Genomic DNA, 22,614 nt, shown 5'->3' on the forward strand with positions numbered 1-22,614 from the left:
AAAGCGTGAAACAGCATTACACACAGGCAAAGCCGACCGATACTTCCAATTTAGATGTGTGAAACCTCCGAAATACCAGACCCAACGAGGGGCAGCAGCAACATGAACCACACAGCTGCGGGGGCAGCCTCCGACAGAGGCACACGGTAACAACACCAGCCACAACAGCCTCCAAAGATGAAGCCCCGGCTCCATCGGAGCCCAAGGAGCCAGGATTTCAACCTCGGCATTTCAAAACCGACAGGCCAAGTCCTGGGCTGGTGTCAGAGGGTGCAGTCACACAGAATCACAGAATCGACTGGGTTGGAAAAGACCTCAGAGATCATCAAGTCCAACCCTTGGTCCAACTCTAGTCTGTTTACTAGATCTCAGTCCAATCTCAGTTTAAAAACCTCCAGGGCCGGTGAGTCCAGCACCTCCCTGGGCAGCCATTCCAATGCCTGACCACTCTCTCTGTGAAGAATTGCTTTCTAATATCCAGCCTAAATTTCCCCTGGCAGAGTTGAAGCCCATGGCCCCTTGTCCTATTGCTGACTGCCTGGGAGAAGAGACCAATCCCCACCTGGCTAGAACTGCCCTTCAGGTAATTATAGAGAGTGATGAGGTCACCTCTAAGTCGCATCAGATCAGAGAGCGGTCGGCCCCCAAGCACCATCCTGCCTTGGTCGTTTTACCCAAGTTGGAGATATCCAATAATAATAAAGCCCACTAATACAGAGTTTGATTTCATTCATTATAAAACTGTTAAATGACCATGTTTTCTGTGTTATTTCAAGTTCAGAGGGTATTTACAGAAGAATCTGTTTTCCAGTTTCAATGTGAGTCTGATTTGCTATAAGAAGGAAACCTCATTCGACATTTAGAAAGAGAAATGCTGATAGCATTTATGACACTTCCCTGACATATTTATAAAGTGTATAAACACAAATCCTTCTTAAACAACAAACCCCTTCAGTTTTTATAAAAACTGATTGATTTTCTCATAAACAGTATATACGAATTTCTATGCTACTTTGTCATTCTTTTCCATTAGTTATTAATGTGAGTTACTATATCCTCAGGAAAAATATGCTTCTGCTGATAAACATTTGATTCTTGGCTTGTATTTGTGTCCTGCAGTAGTTTGGATGGGCAAGTCAAATCCCTGGCTGGTCAGCTACAACCTTTACATCCTCCTTTAAATTCTATGTATTTGCAAGAGATGATGGAAGAGCCCATAGTGTCTACTGTTCATCCGCCATGATAATCAGAGTGGATACATTTCTGATTGTAAAAATAGTCTTGTAATGGATTTTTTTTCCTGAACAACTACCATTTCCAACACTTTCAGCAGTGCTCTGAATGTGAAGATTTAAAAAGGTCTGTGTCCAGAAAACACTTTGCCTCCTGGAAACTAGTTCAGCTTCAGCTGACGAACTTTTCTGGGGGAGAGGAACATCAGTTTCTCTCCTCTCTGAGCTGTCAGTCCCCAAAACATGAAGTCTGTTCTCCTCCTGTTTGCTGTCAGCCCCGGGAGCGCTCAGCTGTCCCTCGGCACCCCTCATGTGTCCCCGTGAACCCCCATTGCTATTGCCATAGCCAGAGTGACACTGCCAGGCTGGAGCCCAAGCTCTGCTGAATGCTCAGGCTCAAACCAGACAGCCTGCAGAAGTCACCATTGCTAGAGATAAGAAGATCTGCTTGAAACAGCGAAAAGGATATAATTTTGCTAGAAAGTCAAGCCTTCAGCAGCCAAGCAGAGCTATATTTAGGTTGCCCATATGACCATGATGTGCACATTACCTATGTGATCACGACTTGGATTCTCCTTGACATCCAAAGCCCAGCTTGTCCGGAGCCCAGGTTATGAGCTAGCTCGTCAATATTTTACCCCACATCTTTCAACTTCGTCAAAGTCCGTAGTTAAATAGGATTATCTGATTCTGCGTGGTTCTTTAGGAGCTGGTCTGCACTCACAGCCCCGATTCTTGCAGCACGATTCCCCACTTGAACCTTGGACAGACATTAATGCCACTGCAGTCACACAGAGCTGGGAGGTCTCCCCAGGTGCCACAGGAGCCACCCCTCTAGTTCTGCTTCACTGGGACCTACAACCGCCTCCTCTCGTTTTGCATCCATGAAATGGAGACTAATATCACGCTGTCTCTTCACTGGGCAACAATGTACTCTTGGAAGCACCTTTATTTTTATCTCTCAGCTCTTTCCAGTTGTCTACACGCAAAGAGGTGGAGCAGCAGTTCTTAGAGGGCTGGTGTGCTGCTCTGCATTTTCCATGGTTGAATCAAATTAAAAGACAGCTAAAAATACAGGACGCCCCCCAGCAGCAATGTTTGCCTGGATAAGCATTTTCTGTAGGTGTCTGAGGACCGTCACGTAACTCCAAATCGGCTGAAGATGACGGATCCGGACAGTCACTCCTGCCTTCAGCACGGTGTGTGGAAGTTGTGGTCTGCACCACGGAGACGTTTGATACAGAAACACCTGATGCATTTGGTTCTGCAGGAACAGCCCACTGGGTTCAGGACGGGTTGGGGGAGGCAAGACCAGCACTGCCTCCTTCGCCATCAAACAGATTTCCACTGCCTTGAATCACAGAATCAATTCAGTGGGAAGAGACCCTCTGACTCCAACCATAACCAAGCTCTAGCACTAAACCATGTCCCTAAGAACCTCATCTAAATGCCTTCTAAACCCCTCCAGGGATGGTGACTCCACCACTGCCCTGGGCAGCCTGTTCCAATGCCCGACAACCCTTTCCGGGAAGAATTTTTTCCTAATATCCAATCTAAACCTTCGCTGGAACAACTTGGGGCCATTTCCTCTTGTCCTATCACTTGTTACCTGGGAGAACAGACCAACCCCCTCCATGCTCCAAGCTCCTTTCAGGTAGTTGTAGACAGCAAGAAGTTCTCCCCTCAGCTCCTGTTCTCCAGCTGAACCCCCCAGGTCCCTCAACTGCTCCTCATCACACTTGTGCTCCATTCCCTGCTCTGCAGTCTCTCTAGGACCTCAATGTGTGGGGCCCAAAGTTGACCCCAGGAGCCAAGGTGCGGCCTCACCAGTGCGAATACAGTGGCACAATCACTTCTCTAGTCCTGCTGGCCAAGGATCAGCTGCTTCCACAGAACAGAACTTGGGAAAGCACTGAGCCTGTGGGCACATCTAACATAGCAGACTCCAAGCTGAAGCTCTGCCTTCATGACTTGTGTTCGTATCCTCTGCTGAAACCAAACTCGTCCCTGTTAGTCCCACCAGCTGCTTCCAATCTCCTGAACAGAAGGCTCGCTCTGTGCTATAAAATCCAGTTTTCCAAACACAAGCATTATCTGTTAAGCCAAAAGCTTCAGATTGGATCCCCGAACACCAGGCTGGGAGTCCGACCAGCACAGGGCGTATCTTTCCTGCATCAGCAGACACCTAATGTATTTTTAGTGCTGTCAGAAACAAACCACTCCTTGATATTCCAGAGGGGGAAAAAATATCATCTAAAAGTGGCGGTGAAGCTCATATTTTAAAAGACCCTTTCGAGAACTCGCCAGCCTCCTGGGGGAGCTTGTCAACATCTCCCACGTTAAATGAAAGTCACTTTAACATCCACGGGGGTTTAGAAGAGAAGCTGGAACATATCAAAGCTGCCGGGATGGCAAGCTTCACAACGTGCACAATGCATCAACACTCACAGACACTAAATCAGCCTCGAGGGAGGTAACAGCCCCTTGGAGTAAGCTCTTCTTCCTAATGTATCTCTCAAATGAACTGCTAATCTCCTCTCTAAACTTGACAGCTGTCCTGTACGCACTCAAACCCCCTGTGCTTAAATCCTTCTTGTTCAATGACTTGTTAGATCATTTTTCCTTTAACGTGAAGACAGAAATGTTTCCTCCAACCCCATACAAAGACCCCACTGACCTGCTGTTGGCATACACGAGGGCGGCACCACGTTGCTTTGGCCCCATGGGTTTTGGAGGCTTCCTGGGGAGGCAGCGATGTCCAGGGCAAGCAGGGGACACTGGCGTCCACTCCACAGCTACATACTTATATATATGTATATATATTGTCAGGAGCAACCCTGGGCTCAGTAAACTCCTGTGGGTGCTCCCATACCACCCCCCACGAGCAGATTACTCACTCCCAGCAGATCCGATGGCTTCCTGCGCTCAGATGGGCTTAAATCCGTGACATGGCTTCTGGCCACTCTGAGGGACAGCAGAAAACTTTCCCCTTCGCTGGGCAGAGTGTGGCCCGTGGTGCTGAATGCACGGTGCCAACAGTTATTTGTCACGTCTGCTCCGGCCGATAGTTTTCCAGGGCTGCTGTGCAGCCTTGCCACAAAAACCCACACAAGACACCACCGAGACAGCTGTGGCCTCACACTGTCCAAGTCCTTACAACAGTTGCCAAAAGGGTAGTTTGGGATAGAGTCAGAAATAGTCCCAACCTCCAGCTGAGGACAAAGCAGTAGTTTTTCCTGCAGTTCTCAACATTTCAAATGAAAAATATTTTCAAAGACGCCAATGCTGCACCCAACCTAGAGGCAGCTACTTCTTCAACAGCTCTTCATGACCATATTTTTTGTTTACAGCTTGAAAATGTCTGAATAAAAAGTTTCCCTGAGACATCAATCTGTCCCAATGTCGACAGCAGCGTTCCCTGTCCTTGCACCAGCACTGTGACATGTCACCCAACGAGCGACGTCGGTTGAAGCTGGATGATCCCCAGCAGCTCTGCAGAGCCCGAGTCGAGCTGTCGAGTCTTCGCTCAACACCTGGAACATGAGGGGCCATTTGCAAAAGTCTGGACAGGGAAAACTTTTGCAACATACCCCATACATTTGTATTGCTGGCGCACATGAGCTCTGTCAGAGCTGTTGGTCAAATAGAGGATGGTGTTCCTGCAGTGTTGGTGACAGGCATCTACCTTTCACAGTATTTTTCTAGTGTGGATATTTGTTATGCTGGTCCATGTTCTTCATCACTCCCTGCATTAGCAGAGAGAAGAACGGGCCCATTTTCCTCTCCGCCTGTGCGACTTAACTGCTGCAGCATGCACTGATTGGAAATTATTTGCTCTCCAAGATTTCCTCTGAAAATATCTAGAGAAGAAGACGAGCAACAACAATTGCCCCAGGATGTGATGCTCGGCCACTGCGACTGATCGCCCTGTGCCTTTCATTTGTCACCTCTGCCATTCCCCGCTGGCTCCAGTGCAACCCACACATGCTCATCCCTCATGAAAACAGGACCATCCACTTGTGTTCAGAGAGGCACCAGCCCTGTGCCTCACCAGACAAGCCCCAAAACAGTCCACTGAGGAGGCAAAAGGCCTGTAAAGTACCTGTGTCTCAAGGAAGGGCTTTAGGATGAGCCTGACACTACACAGCTGAGACATCCCTGTGGTCACCATGAGCAAACGCACATCCCACCACAAGCATGACTCCGGAGCACGATGCCTTTTGCAAATGTTTTCAGTATAGAAAGGAGCCTCGCTTTCCAGCCAGAGCATTCACACTCTGAAACGCTGCTTCTAGTTGGTTCTGCTCCCCGCAGCCATCTGCATGGGTCCTTCATACACCACTTCCAGCCACTTCACGTGCTGGAGAAGCGTCTCAAGGCCTTGAGGTGCAGGACGCCAGCCCCTCGGGAGCTATTTCTGACGTTTGAGCTTAGGAAAGCTGCCAATTTCAGCTGCAAACAAACCACGTTGTAAAGCTGCTTTACCTGCCAGGGGAGCGTCTGTCAGACCTACAAATCAAGGCCGTGCACAGGGGAGACAGATTTACTACTGACAAAACCCCACCCACCGAGCTCAGCCCAGCAGCTCTTACCAGGGGCTGGAAATTAATAGGATTTTTAATTGAGGCTGCATTTTTAACTCCTCCTGCCCAAATGGAAAAGCATGCACATGATGCTTCCCGGAGGAGGATCTGGCTTCTATGGGGCAGGAAAGGGAACTTGCATCTCCCCACCATGTCACTGCATCCAGCAGCAGGGTGGCTGCTCTGCAAACACTGGCCAGAGATCTGAGCCACTGAAACCTGGGCTCACCAGACTCACCGGGCAGGTGCTGTGGGACACCTATGAGACATCCTGCAGTGCAGGGTCCCTGGCACAGCACCCTCCATGTGCACCCACCGCACACCACGTGCTCGCAGATACAGTAGATCAGCCCCCTCCATTTTTAGGGTTGAATCTCCCAGACCAGTTCCACACCCCTGTGCAGCTCCAGTGACCCATGTACCTCATCTGAGACCCGATCCAAAACTTTATTAGAATCATAGAACAGTTTGGGTTGAAGGGACCTTCAAAGCTCCCCCAGTGCCACCCCTGCCATGGGCAGGGACATCTTCACCAGCTCAGGTTGCTCAGAGCCCCGTCCAGCCTGGCCTGGGATGTCTCCAGGGATGGTTCATCCACCACCTCTCTGGACAACATGGGACAGTGTTTCACCACCTTCAGTACAAAAACTTCCTTCCTCATGTCCAGCCTGAATCTCCCTCCTTTAGTTTAAAACCAACACCCCCTTGCCCTGTTGTAACAGGCCCTGCTAAAAAGTCTGACAGATAATAATAATTAAACCCACTTATTAAGAGGGGTCCAATGAAGAAATCACCTCTACCCCATGCAACTTACTAGCACCTATGGGAAGGCATCTGTTGTCCTTAATGATCACAGAATCCCAGAGTGTCAGGGGTTGGAAGGGACCTGGAAAGCTCATCCAGTGCAATCCCCCCATGGAGCAGGAACACCCAGATGAGGTTACACAGGAAGGTGTCCAGGTGGGTTGGAATGTCTGCAGAGAAGGAGACTCCACAACCCCCCTGGGCAGCCTGTTCCAGTGTCTGTCACCCTCACTGAGAAGAAGTTTCTTCTCAAATTTAAATGGAACCTCCTGTTTGAACCCATTGCCCCTTGTCCTATCATTGGTTGTCACCGAGAAGAGCCTGGCTCCATCCTCCTGACACTAACCCTTTATTTATTTGTAAATATTAAAGAGGTCACCCCTCAGTCTCCTCCAAGCTAAGGACCCCCAGCTCCCTCTTACTAGGCACCAATTGCTTTCCGTTTGGGTAGCACCTCACCAAACTCGCTTTCTCCTTGCACAGCTCTGCTATAGATGGAGACCCGTCCCGGGGCGGCGCTTTGCCCGCTCTGAGCGGCACCGGCGGGCCTGGGCGGTGCCGGGTCCGACCCGCTCGGGTCCCGTTGGGCCTGGGCGGTGCCGGGTCGGGTGCACACGGGTCCCGCCGCTGCGGAGGCTCCGGAGTCGCTCCGAGTTCGCTCCGCGATCGCTCCGGGACCCTCCGCCCCGCGCCCACGTGCCGCCACACCTGCGCACCCCGCGCGCGCCCTCCCGCCGCGCCCCGCCCCTCAACCAATGAGCGGGAGGGGGCGCTGCCCAGCGGCCAATGGCAGCGCGGCGGCCGCCTCGCCCCGCCCCTCCCGCCACCGCCCCCTACTTGAGGCGCGTCGCGCGGCCGCGCGCTCGCAGAGGCGGCGGGAGCGGCGGGAGCGGCCGCGCTCCGGCAGGTTCGGGCGCGCAGCGCAGCCCCCGCCGCGCTCGGCGGGACGGGCGCTCCCCATGGAGGCTTTTCCCGGCGCCAAGCTGGAGCAGCACCGGCACCTCCCGCCCGTGGAGTGCCTGCCGGCTGCCCGCTACGGCGGCCGGAGCCACAGCGCCTGCGGGAACGTCTTCAACTCCTGGAACGACTACCTGGGGCTGGCCACGCTCATCACCAAGGCCGTGCGCCCTGGAAAGGGCTTCGGCGCCGAGACCCCCTCGGTGGTGGTGGCGGCGGCCGTGCCGCCGGCCGAGGAGGAGGAGGAGGAGGAAGAAGAGGAGGAGGAGGCGGCGGGGCCGTACTTTGAGGGCGCGCTGGACTTGCATGACCTGGACCTGTGCGGGCATCACCACCACCACCACCACCACGGCGAGGGGCTGCTGGAGGAGCGCTTCGCCGACTTCAGCCCGTTCCCCGGGCGCGGCGGCCCCGCCGCTGTGGTGTTGGACTGCTCCGGGGAGCACCCGGGCCGGGAGGGCTCGGCCCACGCGTGGGGCGGGCTGGTGGTGGCAGGGCGGCTGCCGACCCACCCGCGGGCCGCGTCCCGGCTGCTCAAACCCGAGCTGCAGGTCTGCGTCTTCTGCCGGAACAACAAGGAGGCCGTGGCCCTCTACACCACCCACATCCTCAAGGGACCCGACGGCCGCGTCCTCTGCCCGGTGCTGCGGCGCTACACCTGCCCCCTCTGCGGTGCCAGCGGCGACAATGCCCACACCATCAAGTACTGTCCCCTCTCCAAAATGCAGGCGGCCAGACAGCTCAAACACGCCCGGACCGCCCTGGGGAAGAAGGGCCGTTAAGCGCCAGGGGCGGCCCCGTCCCCCTCTCGTCTGGTTCCTTTGGGGTTTTTGTCTTTTAGAGCGGATGGCGGTTTTGTTCTTTCCCACATTAATATATTAAAGGCGGAGACTGGCGAGCGGGAGCGCCGGGCCGGTGTTGGTGCCGCCGATGGTGCGCGGAGCCCAGCGCCGAGCCGCGGGAATTGCGCAGCTTAGATGCACTGTATTTGTTTATCGTAAGAAATATATATATATATATATGTGATTTTTACGGAAATGGATTTACGGCGAGATTTAACTGGGACGGGAGGGTTAAAGCAAGCACGGGGGGCGGGGGTCCCCGGGCGCTCCCAGCCGGGCAGCACCGTCCCCTGTCGCCCCCCGGCTCTGTCTCCCCCCGGGCGGTGAAGCGGCGGCCGCAGCCGCTCGGTGCCGTCGGGGGGTCCGGCGGGGCTGTTGACCCCGGGGCTGCACCGCGGGGGCCGGGCGGGACAGCGATCGTTTCACCTGTTCCTAGCAGGGTGTTTAATTAGCGTGCGACACGCCGCGTTTCGGGTTGCAAAGTAAACATCCGAGCAATTTCCTTCGCCGGTCTTAAAACCGGGAAGTAAATCGTGATCAAACCTGCACTCGCTGGGTAATTAACACCTGTTCCCTGAAAGCGCTGCATCCTTCCAGGCACAGAGAGCAGTGCCCACGGTCACCCTCGAACCGTTCCATACTGAGCGTGGATGCTCTCGCAGGTCCCCGTGTCTGATTCGTGGCTTTAGGGAAGGTCTGAGAGGAGAAACTGTCAAAAGTACTTGCTTGAAAACATAATGTTTCTTGCAGTAAGTGTGGCAGAGAATAAGCTTTGGAGCAGCTTGTGTTTGTGCTGGAGAACGGGGAGATGATGGGAACCTTTGGAGAGCAAAAAAAGAAAGCTGTGACCATAGGAGAACGCTGGAAGCGGGGGTTATGTGTTTTCAAGAGCTGAGAGAATGTGGCTTTAACTCATTGCAAGGTGGGGGGGACCTACCCATGTGGTTAACAAACACTACATAGACTATACAAAACGTAAGATTAATGCCGGAGACCTGGAGCCCCGGTGATGGCAGTTCCTTGATACAGAGTATCAGACAGAGCTATACTGCTTCTGGTCCTCCAGAGATCAGAAATGGCTTTAATTGTGACTTGGAGGCAGGACAAGGAGCAGCGGCAGGTCTGGAGTTGGTTTAGGAGCCCTCTGGAGACAAAGGCAGGTGCTCAGGTTCTCGGTGCTGAGGGGGTCACGCTTTAGATGGTTTCACCATCACTTGGGACATGGAGGGGTCCTTGGGCTGCCAAAAGCAGGGAGGTGGGGACAGCCTTGTGCAGGAGATGGGTGCTGACAGAAACAGGGAGGGGTGATGTGCATTTGTGTGGAATCCTTTTGATAATGTGCTCAGGAGGGGTGGGACAGCAGGACAGTCGGGAGCCAAAACGTGCAGGGTGGGCTGGGGAGGAGCGCTCAAGGTTCGTTATCGATCGCTGCTGTTGTGTCAGGGCTGCAGTAATTAGGAGGGAGAAACTGTTTTTGTGTGGAAGTGTAAAGTCTTCATCAAATGACTACAAAGATGATGTCAGGTGTATTCACCAAATGTCACGCGACTTGAATTAAATAACACTGGATGGTGGCGGCAGCTGCCCTCCTCCCGCTCAGTGTCAGCCGGATATTCTCAGTCTGTGGGGCACATACAGCTGTTAGATGTCTTGGGTTTTGTGATACCTGCTCCAGTAGGTTCGATCTGTATCCACCCCACATTAGAACCAAGCTTAAGTGTGATGCTATGGGAAGAGTTTTCTTCTGTGCTTTTGTTACCTCCTGGTGGGAAGTTTGAAGATCGGTACGCACATTTCAATGCAGTTGACTGTCACTGGACACAAAAGCAAGAAAGCTCTAAGAAAAACCTTTCTGGGGTGTTTTCTGAGGGGCAGTTCTGGCCGGGCTGGATCTGAGGTGCTTCTCGCAGCATGCCCACCCTGCTTGTCAGGTCTGTACATTAAGCTGCTGTGCAGCAACAGCCCTACAGCAACGTCTGGAAATTCAGCAGGACCCCAGAAGACCCCCAGCCGGCGCCTGTTCCTTCCCTCTGCCTGTTCGGGAGGAAAACTGTGGGATGGGGGTGTCTGCTGCTGCCTGTCGCTCCGGTTCTGCTCCCGTCCTGCGCTCGTAGTTGCCGTGGAAAGGCAGAGAGCTGCCCGGCACAGCCACAACACCAAATTAGGCATCTGGTGGAAGTCTTAACAGGTAATAACAGGTAAGGGGGTGGAGTCACAGCTTCAAAAGAACAGTTATGGGGGGGGACCCCCAAACTATTCCAGGGAGATGAGAAGAGGCAGAACCGAGAGCAAGGCTGTTCTGTTACTCTACATGATCATTCAAAGCACAACTTGCCCTTTGAAGTTTTGCATGTCAGTCTCTTACAAAGAACTGAACATCTTAGGACCTTTAAGTAAATGGCTATTTCCTGTGCAGCAGCACACTCCTTGTGGACTGAGTAAGCAGAAACATGCTTGTTCTTCATCACTCTGAAAAGCCTATAGATAGTGCTTATAGTTTTGATTCCTTAAGTACTGGAAACTATTTACATTAGTAACTTAAATCCTGACAACAGCAAAAGGTTAATCTGCAAGCAGCCCAAATTGGAAGCTGTTCCATGTTCCACAGCAGATGTGCAAGAAAAGGCTGGTACTATTTCATTTATTCTACAGGCACCTGCAAATCAAAAGATTTATGGCCACTGGTTTAAACCAAATATTTTATCTTCAGAGAATCAACTTATTACAGTGAGATGTTCTTAAGCGTGTAAGTGATGGGATCTTTTCCATAGTGCTATTTTGGTAAGAGGAATGAACAGTGTTGAATACCCTGTGATCATCCTCTGTTACTCTGAGTTACTCTGAGTCTGCACGCATCTTCAGTGGAAATCCTCTCTGGACAGTTTGCTCTCAGTCTCAGTGCTGACCAGAGTAGGACTAAACTGTGGTGGCTGTAAAATGTCTGTCCTTCCCATAGATGTGCCAGTTTGACCCACTCAACGTATAGGTTAATATATACTGAAGACAGTCTGCTAACACTCACACAGGGAGGAAGATGATTGCTTCTCAAATGCCCAGTCTGGGCAAAGGTGAAGAGCGATATGTGAAATCTTCAAATGTGGAACAAGACGTAGCAAAGCCAGTAAATTGTTCTCCTGCTTAAGAGGGGAAGGACTAACAAAGCTTGAGTTGCAGTAAGGGAGATTTTGATTAGCAAAAAAACAATGGAATCACTTGCAGAATATCCATGTTACCATAACTAAATGCATTAATAGTTCTTAGAAGCATAGAGCATTTCAGTTCTAGCTGCTCCTGCTGTGGCCAGAAAGGAAGGACTGTGTGCTCTCGTTACACCACTCACACACCTGCTGCTTGCGCGTCTGCAGGAAACTCCACAGGATGGGGACTGGTGCCCGAATAACAGGTGCAGTTTGAATCTTGCATTTCACTGACCTAATACCTTTACTTTGTAGGCTTTCACACAATTTAACAGCACCTTCTGAAGGAAAACTTATGTGTAGCAGCTCTATCAATGACGGCAGCCCATGGGTATTATAAAACAAAGGTATATTTCATTGCTAGCACAAAGGTACATTGCAGTGACAGCAAGACCAGGGCTGGTCCTGGAGTGGGAAAGAAACTGAACTGTTCATACCCGACCATCCTTGCGAGATTTGTTTTAACTGAGAAGCATTTGCATCTGTTTAACCAGCAGCAGCCTGAAGTCCTGCCTTCTAAATACAGCATGTGACAGTTTGGATTCTGAGGTTCACTGAACATTTCAGATGTTTAATTGGATATTAATCAATGAATCACAGCCAAAGCTTGGCAGAGAATTCATTTGACTTCAGTGTTTTACAGGTAACCGAACTTTGTTCTCATGTATAATTACGGCAGTGGATGGAGGTGTCAGCTGGTGGGTTTGGTCAGCAGTGGTTTTTTCACTGCTGTAGTCACTATTCTGTCTAAAATGACAAAGCAGTAAAATAAAACCACTGCCATGTCTGTAAAACTCCCATCTTGCAGATCTTTTCTTGAGCTGCCCAGTCCCAAGAATTTTACAGGTGTTGGCAACATCATCACTGTCTCAACTGGAGTTAAGAACACAGATTTGGGAACAGAGATTACGCTGGTGCAATGATCGCTAACATTTATCCTTGTGTAGAAATGGCTTTGTTTGGATAAAATAAAAGCAGAGAACAGGACTAAAGCCTGCAGGTGAGGGAAGAGATCATCACCCTCTGCTCTGCACTCAGTGAACCTCGTCGTGACCACTGCATGCAGTTCTGCTCCCTGTACATGGACATTGCCAAACTGGAGCTAGTTCAGCAGAAGGGCAACAAGACAGGCAGGAGCTGGAGCACAGGCTGAGGGAACAGGGCTCATTCTGTCTGGAGGAGGGAAGGTGCTGGGGAGACCAACAGCACCCAGACAAGTACCTACTGGAAAATAAAGTCATGGCAGAGCACAGGCAGGAGGATGAGACACAGGAGGTAGAAGCTAAAGGGAGAGTTAAACTTCTTCAGCTTGGGAGCAGGCAAGTGTTGGCACAGGCTGCTCGGAAAGGTTGTGCAGTCTCCATCCTTGGAGGTTTTCAAGAACCACGCTGGAGAAATGTGGTTCCAGGTAAGACAGCCTGACTTCACAGCAGGAAGCTGGAGCGGTGAGCTCCAGGGCTCTGATTTCACAGGAAAGATCCTGTGATCCTACAACAGACAACAAGAGGCAGCCAACAGGAGCAGCAGCCACTACCCCAAATCCTGAAGCGCTGTGACCGATATCTGCTGTGCTCTGGTTCCATCCTCGATAGGACTGCGTTAGGCACAAAGAAACGTTTCTGTTCGTTTAAAAAACCACTACTGCTCTGAAGGAATTCTGTGACTTAACAAGCAATGAAGTGACAGGCTCCAAAGGCACAAAGATCCAGCCCTCAGAGCACGACTACAACAGCAAGTTTGCCGTGAGAAGTGAACAGGACCTGGACAGCTCAGAAGAGGCCAGGAAAAGGACAAGAGGAATATTACAACCTTTGTTCACATACATTAAAATTAAACCAGGTTTCCCAGGAAGAAACCAGCCCAGGTGTTCTCACATCCTACTTCAGCTGGAACAGAAGCAGGTACCCACACAGGAATTCATTACGCATCTGCTCTGCATTAACGTGCATTGCAGGAATTTACTAAAAAGTCAAGATGCTGAAGCAGCTAATTCCATAGGTTGTTTATTTATCATTGAGGAAACACACAGCAGCAAGTTCTGTGTTGGCTTCAGTAGGACCAGATAGTCAATCGTTGTTACCGCACCCCAAAATTGAAGTCAACGCAGCCATTACTACAAATCACTTTGGTTGGTTGGTTGTTTTTTTTTGAAAAGGGAAAGAATTGACCCTGAAGACAAAGAACTGGAGGAAAATTCAACCATTTCTCCAAAGCCACACATTTTAAATATGACAATATTTATAAATCCTTGAAAGGCATGAATTATCCAATAATGGAAAAAGCAGTTGTGCTATTGGCAACAGAAAATCCATAGGCAGATGCTTACCAGAACACTGAAACTGTAAGAGCTTGAAGGTTTGTGGTTGTACACTGCAGCAGTAGATGTTACTGAACGACTGCAGAACGGCCTCAAAGGCGTCATGTATCCAAGTAAATCTACAGAAAATAGCCCAGTGTAGCTAATGCTCATAATGTTTATTGTATTTAATTCAAATTTAAACAACTTAGTGAATTTAGATGGTGATAAAATGTCTCTCGGAAACCGCCTGCCCTCAGAGATACCTATGTAAAGGAGGGCTTTTGTACTTTTTCTGGCTAATTATGGAAACTGATGTTGCTCTGCTTTTTCAGTAATTCCACCGTGTGAACAGAGGGGTTTTCAAATGCACATTCTGTGACAATAACACCCCATTCCAAATTAAGAAAGACTAAAAGTAAAAAGGTCAGCCTGTTCTGGTGCAAGATCCAAGCATTACTCAAGCCAGCTGTTGGGCTTGCTTCTTTTTACTTTAACAACAAATGGCCCATGAAATAAGCATCATTTGAAATTTCAAAAACTGGCATTCAATTTCCAACCTTCTGCTGTGAGTTTTGTGCATGATCAATCTATATGAGTAAGTAATTCAAGCTCATGCTTTCATGTTACCTCAAAACATTTGTTAAAGAATTCCAATTCAGAATGTTTATAAGCACAAATACAATCCGTGGATTCGATCAAATCAAAGCTAAAACATTGGTTAAACTCTGTGATTTTTCACTTAACGTCGTACAGTGGTCCACCCTTCTTCATCTGTCTCGTTTTTAGTGCGACGAAGGGGCTCCCGCTCCTTTTCAGTTTTCCAGGAACCCTTCTCCTTCTCCCCATCTCTTTCTCGATCTTTTGCTGCTGCCGGGGGAGCAGACGCTGGAGAAGCAGCAGGAGCAGGAGCTGATCGCCGAACTGTTTCACGTTCTTCTCCCCGTTCTTCTCTCCTATCGTCAGCACGCCGCCAGGAGCTTGCTACAAATACAGAAAGACAATAAAACAATGTTTGCCATGCTCCACCAGCAGCCTGCCGGAGTTTAAACAAAGATGTCCAGCACTGATTTACTGATTCGTGGTCTTGCCAAGAGGTAATATGACAACGACAGCCAAATGTACAGTTTAATTTTATAGTGAAGTAATGGACAGGAACTGCTCAAGCCTCTTATAAGATTCAGGATTGTTGTGAGCAACCCAAGTATCATCTTTAAAGCATAATAACTGTAATAAGAATGTTCTGTTGATAGACACGGGTTTATGATGTAAAAAATATTCTTGTATTATCAGAATTAAAAGCACAGAAGTGTCGTCTTAGAAATGACTGAACCCTGAAAATAGAGAACTCCTAGCTTAAGAGCAGTTGTGGAAAATGTTCATGTGCTCGGTATCTCAGAAGACAGCAAATTACTGCTCAGCCTACTGAAATCAGAGGCAGAAGCAGCACCGGAATACACGACTCCAGGGGTAACAGCATTCACAGTGCTCCACTACATGAATTGTTCATTTCCACCAAAAAGGTGTTAAGAATTCAACCCAGGTACGTGAGAACAAAGCTGTGTCAAATACCAAACCAGACAAATACCAAAAGTTCTTCATATATTAAAAAAAAACACCAATAAATGTCCTCATTGAGAACTCTCAGCCTTCCCAGCAGCTGAAGGGCTGACGTGCCCGTTGAGTCCGAGCTCCCACAGCCGGGAGTAGCCAAACCCGCACCAGAGACCCAGCGACTTCTGAACAGCACAAATGGAAGACAGGCTATCTCGGGCTATGCATATTTGCTGTTACCGTAGTATTAGAACACAGCAAAAGATGAATAAACATACATAATTAAAACAGGTTAATGTATGTGGTCAACGTATGTAATTAAAATAGGTTATTAATGAAAATCCATACCATTAATGGTATGAAACCCACAAGGCCTGGTGTGAAAATATTTCCCTTGCATTTTATTTAAGAACTGAGCTAGAAATTACCTTCTGGGATGTCTACCTTGCTAATTTAAGTACAAGAATTTCATTCACCCTTAATATAACGCTACAACAAAAACTGCATACTTCAAATGTCATCCTTCCACTGCAGATGCAAAATGCTGCTATGATAAAAAAAGAGTAAAAAAAGTTAAGATTAAAGGAAAAATTCTCAGTTGCACTAAAGCTTCTTTCTATTGTTTTCCTTATGCAAAGACAATATTAGTGGCTGAAAATATGACTTATTCTCCTTTTACCAGACTCTAGCGCTGTCGGAATAGCGTGCAGGCCCTACAATGGATGTTTTTAGGAGCACTATAACAAACGTACGCTCTTCCCGGTCAGATCTGAGCGGTGGTCTTCTGAGGGGTGGCTCTCTGTCATCAGCGCGTCGATCTCTCATGTCACGACCACCTCTGTCCCACTCTTCACGACGACTTGAATCTCTCCAGCTAGAAGTTTCCTCAGCTGGGCCTCTTCTCCAACCAGCGTCGTCCCTTCAGCCATTCAAAACAAAAACTAAATGGTAAGATTTTACCTTTGCTATGGAAAGAAGCAGTAAAATCACACTATGGATATTTTCAGGCCCAGTGGGTCTCAATTTAACATACTGACAGACTTCCAAAAACTGGTTTCTGTTCTTCCGGAGCCTAACATGAAGTTCTCTCAATAACGGGTAGAAATAAAAATAAATAAAAGCAGTTGAAGTATTTGGGGATTCGTCTGTAAACAGTTAACATCTTAAAAGTAACAAGCCAAAAAGACCCCAAAATGCCACTATCCATTTACTGCCTTAAAGTGGTCAATTTAATCCAAACCAACCACTGTTCCTTTCACTGGCGATGTCACATTATTTCTTTAACCGCAGGATGCTTTTTTTTTGGCTTGTAAAAGAAATATTCTAAAGTATTTAAACAGAGAAGTCAAACCTGGGACGCCGGAAACGATCATCTCGATCGAAATCTCTCTCTCTGTCAAATTCACGCTCTTTCTCGTTTTCATCTCGATCTTTGTCTCGATCCCACTCCCGGTCCCCAGGAGCTCTGGACTCGCGGGGAGGTCCCCAGCTGTCCTCACGGGCCTTTTCTCGCTCTCTCCATCCTCCTGTGAGCAAGAAACACGGTCAAAGCAATTTGTGACTGACCTCAGATCTCTCTGTAGACAAAGAATCCTTTAGTTCCCTCACAGAAACTGGTTCTACAAGTTTCACTCTCTGAGGATCCAACTCAAGATGCTTGTAAGAAGAATGCACGTCTGAGCGGGAGGTGTAGGCAAAACACTGCAGAAACTGCTTAATGTAAAGAGCAATATATACCTCATATATGGGGACTGCCTGTAACAGTTTAGCAGAGCCGATTACACCCTGCAGTTTTCAGTCAGAAACCACAAACTCCTCCAAGTCTCGTGCAAAACAAGTGCTGGAAGAACTAAAGAGGCAGCTCAGACAGCAGATTACTTTGTGAAAATCTACACGTGGAGATTGTAGACAAGCAAATTTTCATGGACATACTGCTTTTTAAATCACTGCTTTAAAATACGGCTGGTTTTTTATGGTGTATCCTGCAATATCATTCAGTTATTTATGAAAAGGAGTTCTTTCTCATGCAGCCTAATATAAAAAAATGAAAGCTTATGAAGTTCAAGTATCAAGATGTATGATAACTCTGCTACAGGCTTGGATTACAGAATTAGTGCCTACTTTATAAAGTTGATGTGCCACATAAATCTGAATAAAAACAACCAGGAAAACGAAGTCATATCTAACATTTAAATGTCATCAACAGTTCTGAAAAGAACAGAACAGTTGTAGTAGTCACCATCAACAAGACTTAAAATTAGAAACAAACTATAAAAGAATAAGATGATTCATATCGCAAGGGACCTCAGGTCATCTAGTCCAACCTCCTGCTCAAAGCAGGATATTCAAGAAGGCAGACACAAAAGCAAAGACAGAATGGTAAAAACAGGAATATCTTTGTGCACATAAAATCAGCCCCACTTGAATGACGTATGAAAATCCTCCTTAGGAGGAGGTTAATTTCAGCCCTACAGAGGGGCTAGGGAAGGAGACCAAGGTGTGCGGACCTGGTGAGAATGTTTCTCTCCCATCAGAGCATTCAACTTGTTTATTTTGGTTTTGCACACAGGTAAATCACCAGCATTACTATCTGAGCTTTAGGTGTCTTCCAGGCAAGCAACAGACACTGATGCATATTTTATTTTTTTTTAAATTCGACCAAATTAAAAGGTTTAATTATATATAGTAAGGAACGTCCACATTAGCCAAATTAATCCAGACATTTTCAGAGCTGATTCTCTCATCTCTGGCACCAAGTGCACTACATCCATTATCTATCAGGTTAACACACACTTTGGAGGGAAGATTATCATATTATATTTTACCTGGTTTACCAAATGGTCTCCAAGGACCTGGCCTTGAATCATCACCACCACGCCATGGACCTCTGTCATCATCTCGTCTGGAGAGCCTGTCATCATCTGCACTGCGCCATGGTCCCCTGTCATCATCACGCCTTGACATCCTGTCATCATCCATCCCGCGCCTGGGACCTCTGTCGTCATCCATTCCGCGCCTGGGACCTCTGTCATCATCCATTCCACGCCTGGGACCTCTGTCGTCATCCATCCCGCGCCTGGGACCTCTGTCGTCATCTGCAGCACGCCAGCTGCCCCGGTCATCATCCAGCCCACGCCTGGGTGGCCTGTCGTCATCCAATGCCCGTCTGGGCGGCCTGTCGTCATCCATTCCACGCCTGGGTCCTCTGTCGTCATCTGCCGCACGCCAACTGCCTCTGTCATCGTCCAAGCCGCGCCTGGGTGGTCTGTCATCATCCAAAGCACGTCTGGGTGGCCTGTCATCATCCAAAGCACGCCTGGGTGGCCTGTCATCATCCATTCCACGCCTGGGACCTCTGTCGTCATCCATTCCACGCCTGGGACCTCTGTCGTCATCCATTCCACGCCTGGGACCCCGGTCGTCATCTGCAGCCCGCCAGCTGCCTCTGTCATCATCCAAACCACGCCTGGGTGGCCTGTCCTCATCCAAACCACGTCTGGGCGGCCTGTCCTCGTCCCCTTCACGTCTAGGTGGCCTGTCCTCGTCCCCTTCACGTCTAGGCGGCCTGTCCTCCGTTGATTCTGTAGAAGGACGTTCCTTTTCTTCTGCAGCAGCACGTCGTGGCAGATCATCCCCTCGCCGGGGCAGATCATCTCCTCGTCGGGGCAGATCATCCCCTCGCCGGAAAGATCTGTCGTCATCTCTTGGTTCTCCTCGACGCCAATCTCTACAAAACCATAGGAAATGAGCAAAAAGTAGAATCTGTTAGATTGACAGTATCAAACACCTCAATTCCATTTTGGAATTTAACCACTTGATGTGTGGTTGCAAACACATTTACAGAGCTTGTAGTTTCCAAACGCACATATTGTAATTGCTTTCATTGCTACAGGAAAGTGGCAGGTCACAGACTGACCAGTTCACAACCTCCTTCAAAACTAGTTTGAAGGGGATAACTACAATCCCCTCTTAGTTATCTGCTACAACACAACAGAGAAGAGGTTTGGCTTCTACACCAAGCCTAATTTGACAATCTTGCGCTAAGTCTCAAAGAACCAGTATTAACAAACCCACAACCATCAAGTAATTATACCCCTTTTCAGGGGGATTTTCAGGAAATTTATCTTCCTAAACTACAAAAAGTCCCAAACAATAGTACATCACAGAGGTGTACTGATACCTGCTTCTTGTCAAGAGAAGAGAAAGCACACTGGAGGTGAATCTCATGGATTAGAAGAAAACAAGCCAAGCAAAAAACACCCCACAAGTTTAAAAATCCACTATGTTACTAAAACGTAAACAAAAGAACAGCAATGACTTGCTACAAAACTACAGATGTAGGAACCCTGCATTTGTTTGTCATCCTTCCCCATTCTGTACTTACACAACGGACACCCATGTTTGAGCAGTATAGAGATTTTTAATTTCAAAAAGGAACCAAGTAAGCAACTGGTTTATCAGCTGCAGAAGGCACCTGCCGGCTTTCACATACCTAAGCTAAATAAAATGGGAATGTTATCTGAATGCACCTCTCTAATTCTGAGATCCTTACAAAGCAATTTTTTAATAGAAAGTAACTTTCAGAGGTGTAAAGGCACGAGGTATCACTCAATTAAGTGCAGCTTGATCAGTAACAATAAAAAGGGAGCCTACACATGTTGAGCCCAATACAAGCAGTGCTTGGTAACCCAACGATTACCTTTCCAGTGGTGCTCGTCGCCACTCAGATTCTGGCTCTCCACCTCTTCTCCAAGAGCTTTCAGACTCCCTGTCACCCCAGCGAGATTCCTGTATGGCAAAAGAAATCCAGAGAGAATGTCTCCAATACTTTAAAATGAAGATTTTCAACAGATGATTTATTCCTTTCAGAACATACCATACCATTAAAAACATCACTTTTACACTGTAGAGAATACTGAACAATCAGGAGTTTAAATAACTGAAGTCTTAACTGACTATTGTTTCTGGCAGAGTTTAAAACCAATATGGTTCCCTTTGGGGCACACACTTTACTAACAGGTTAGGATACATGCTAACACACTAAAAAGCTTTTGAACAACTGTACGAACAACAGCCATCGTGAACCATAGCTACCACTTCTTAACACAAAAAAGATGTTTCACAGTTTCACTTTCCTGCTGCTTTATAACAGCAGGAATGAATGCAAAATAATATTTGGTTTTGTGCTTTCTAATCAGATCAGAAAATGTAACTAAATAAACTGAAAGCTGTCTGTAGCAGGTACCATTTTGTTCCAGGTTTATACAGCACTAACATGGTACCTCAATGCACAGAACAAATTAAGTACTTGTGACTCACACAGGCTGCTTAGATGCAGGGCAGAGAAATAATTGATATTTCTTTGAATAAAGGTAAAATGTCTCTCCCCATTGCTAGACAAACCATTTAAACTATTCCTCACACAGTTGTTTATTCCTCAATCCCACCACAAGAAGCACATTAGGTAAACCATATCAACTATCTGATTTCACATACTTACAAACCCTCTGGTTTTAAACTGCTCTTTGAAAAGCGTTTTTATTTGTCAAAGTCTACACTTCAACCTGCGGAGTACACAGGTTCTGCAAGATCCCGCATATCCACTACTCTATGAGTGTCTGTTCAAATGTTTTCAACAACCTGACTGTAGAAACAACCCCAACAAACAAGGGTGGGCAAAGAAAGAATCCCAAAACTGCAAATGGCATTTTTCAAGTGGAACAGGTATCTTTCTCAGAAACTGAGTCAGCTTTTCCCTATATCCAGGTTCCCATGGCTACAAATTCCTCTTATGTGAAAAAGAGTGGTGGGTGATCAAAGCCTACCAGGTAAATAATCAAAACAATTTATTGCAGCTCTTATCACTTCACAGCATTACTCGAAGTTTGCATTAAACAAATACAATGGTTATGGTGGATGAAATTAAAAGTAGTTCTCTTATTGATAAGGTCGGAAAAAGTGGGAGCATAGAAGATTTGTGGTACTCAGTTACATTTTTACATCACTAAGCATTTATTTGCAAATAACTTTCACTGTTGGATTGGAATAATGATTTTCCCCAATACTTATATTTGTAAATGGAAAGCTGCACGAACCTCTTGTTTTTATGTTTTATGTTATGGCATATTTCTTATAAAATCTAAATCTATGCTTTTACACTTAGTCTGGGATTTCCTTCAGTATCTACTCTAATTCCTACCTTTGTGATGAGTCACTATACTTGCTTCCAACATAGCTTTCCTCTTTTGCATTAAAGAAAATTGTATTCAATATTTATTTCAGTCTTTATTTGGTTTGGTCCTTTTACAGCTTGGAGATCTGAGTAGTTTCTTCATTGTAGTTTATTCCTAAACTACAGACTCCAGATCCTGACAGTGAGCTGAAACTAAGTGACAATCACTGAACTATTAAATTAGCCACTTCCACTACGACTTAAAAAAAAATAGACTATGATTTTACAATGGTACCACCCTCTTCCAAATAATCTACAGAAGAAGCAGTAGTCAAAAAGAAAGCAAACCTGCAAGTATTTACCCACCTTTCTTGAAAATGGGTCATCCAGACCTCTCCTTTCTTCTTCTCGACGACGCTCCCTTTCTTCTATCTCCATTTCTCTTTGACGTTTTTTCTTCTCCAGTTCTTCCAGCTTTTTGACACGTTCCTGGTATTCGCGCTGCTCCTGCTCACGTTTCTCACGCTCAATGCGTTCCTTTTCCTCGCGCTCTGCAGTCAGAAAAATAAATAGAATGTATTGCCAAAATAAATTCCGTTGCTGTATCTACAGAAGGGTTACAAAATACAATCTTCTCCCCTTTGACTCTTTAGAAAAAAAAAGTCAGTCAGCATTTCACAGGATGTGTTTAACCACAGAAACTGTTTTCTGGAAGAATCGTAACTCCAAGGCAATAGGAAAAGAAACCTTGATACATTCAGTAACCTGACATCCTGAACAGCTGCTGGTGAGGAAGGAAAGAATCCAATACCTGTGTTTTTGTTCAATGTACAGACCACAAATGTGCCAGCTAAAATATCAATAACTACCTCAAGCATGGTAGAGGATCCCTTCCTTAGAAAAGGTCAAACAAAACCAAACAAAAATCAGCTAGCAGTGTCAGAAACTTGATATTCAGAACCTAGGGTTTTGTCGGT

General features: G+C 47.4%; 2 protein-coding genes across 2 annotated transcripts in view; one reads left to right on the forward strand and one right to left on the reverse strand.

Moving 5' to 3' along the window:
- Window positions 1-7,578: 7,578 nt before the first annotated feature.
- Window positions 7,579-8,358, forward strand: NANOS1 (nanos C2HC-type zinc finger 1; the record flags this gene model as incomplete). The annotated part of the gene is made up of 1 exon (XM_080347973.1): window positions 7,579-8,358. One exon carries the CDS (start codon window positions 7,579-7,581, stop codon window positions 8,356-8,358), a length of 780 nt encoding a protein of 259 aa, XP_080204099.1.
- A 5,264-nt stretch (window positions 8,359-13,622) lies between these two features.
- Window positions 13,623-22,614, reverse strand: part of EIF3A (eukaryotic translation initiation factor 3 subunit A) — a 32,078-nt gene continuing 23,086 nt past the window's right edge. The window contains exons 17-22 of the mRNA XM_080348093.1: window positions 22,004-22,188; window positions 20,165-20,253; window positions 18,291-19,192; window positions 16,817-16,991; window positions 16,218-16,384; window positions 13,623-14,895 (exon numbers count right to left, since the gene is read on the reverse strand). Coding sequence (XP_080204219.1) covers window positions 14,654-14,895; window positions 16,218-16,384; window positions 16,817-16,991; window positions 18,291-19,192; window positions 20,165-20,253; window positions 22,004-22,188 — 1,760 coding nt within the window. The 3' untranslated portion in view covers window positions 13,623-14,653. The remainder of the gene's footprint in view (window positions 14,896-16,217; window positions 16,385-16,816; window positions 16,992-18,290; window positions 19,193-20,164; window positions 20,254-22,003; window positions 22,189-22,614) is intronic.

Source organism: Nesoenas mayeri (genome assembly GCF_963082525.1).
Source record: "Nesoenas mayeri genome assembly, chromosome: 7".
Classification (NCBI taxonomy): domain Eukaryota; kingdom Metazoa; phylum Chordata; class Aves; order Columbiformes; family Columbidae; genus Nesoenas; species Nesoenas mayeri.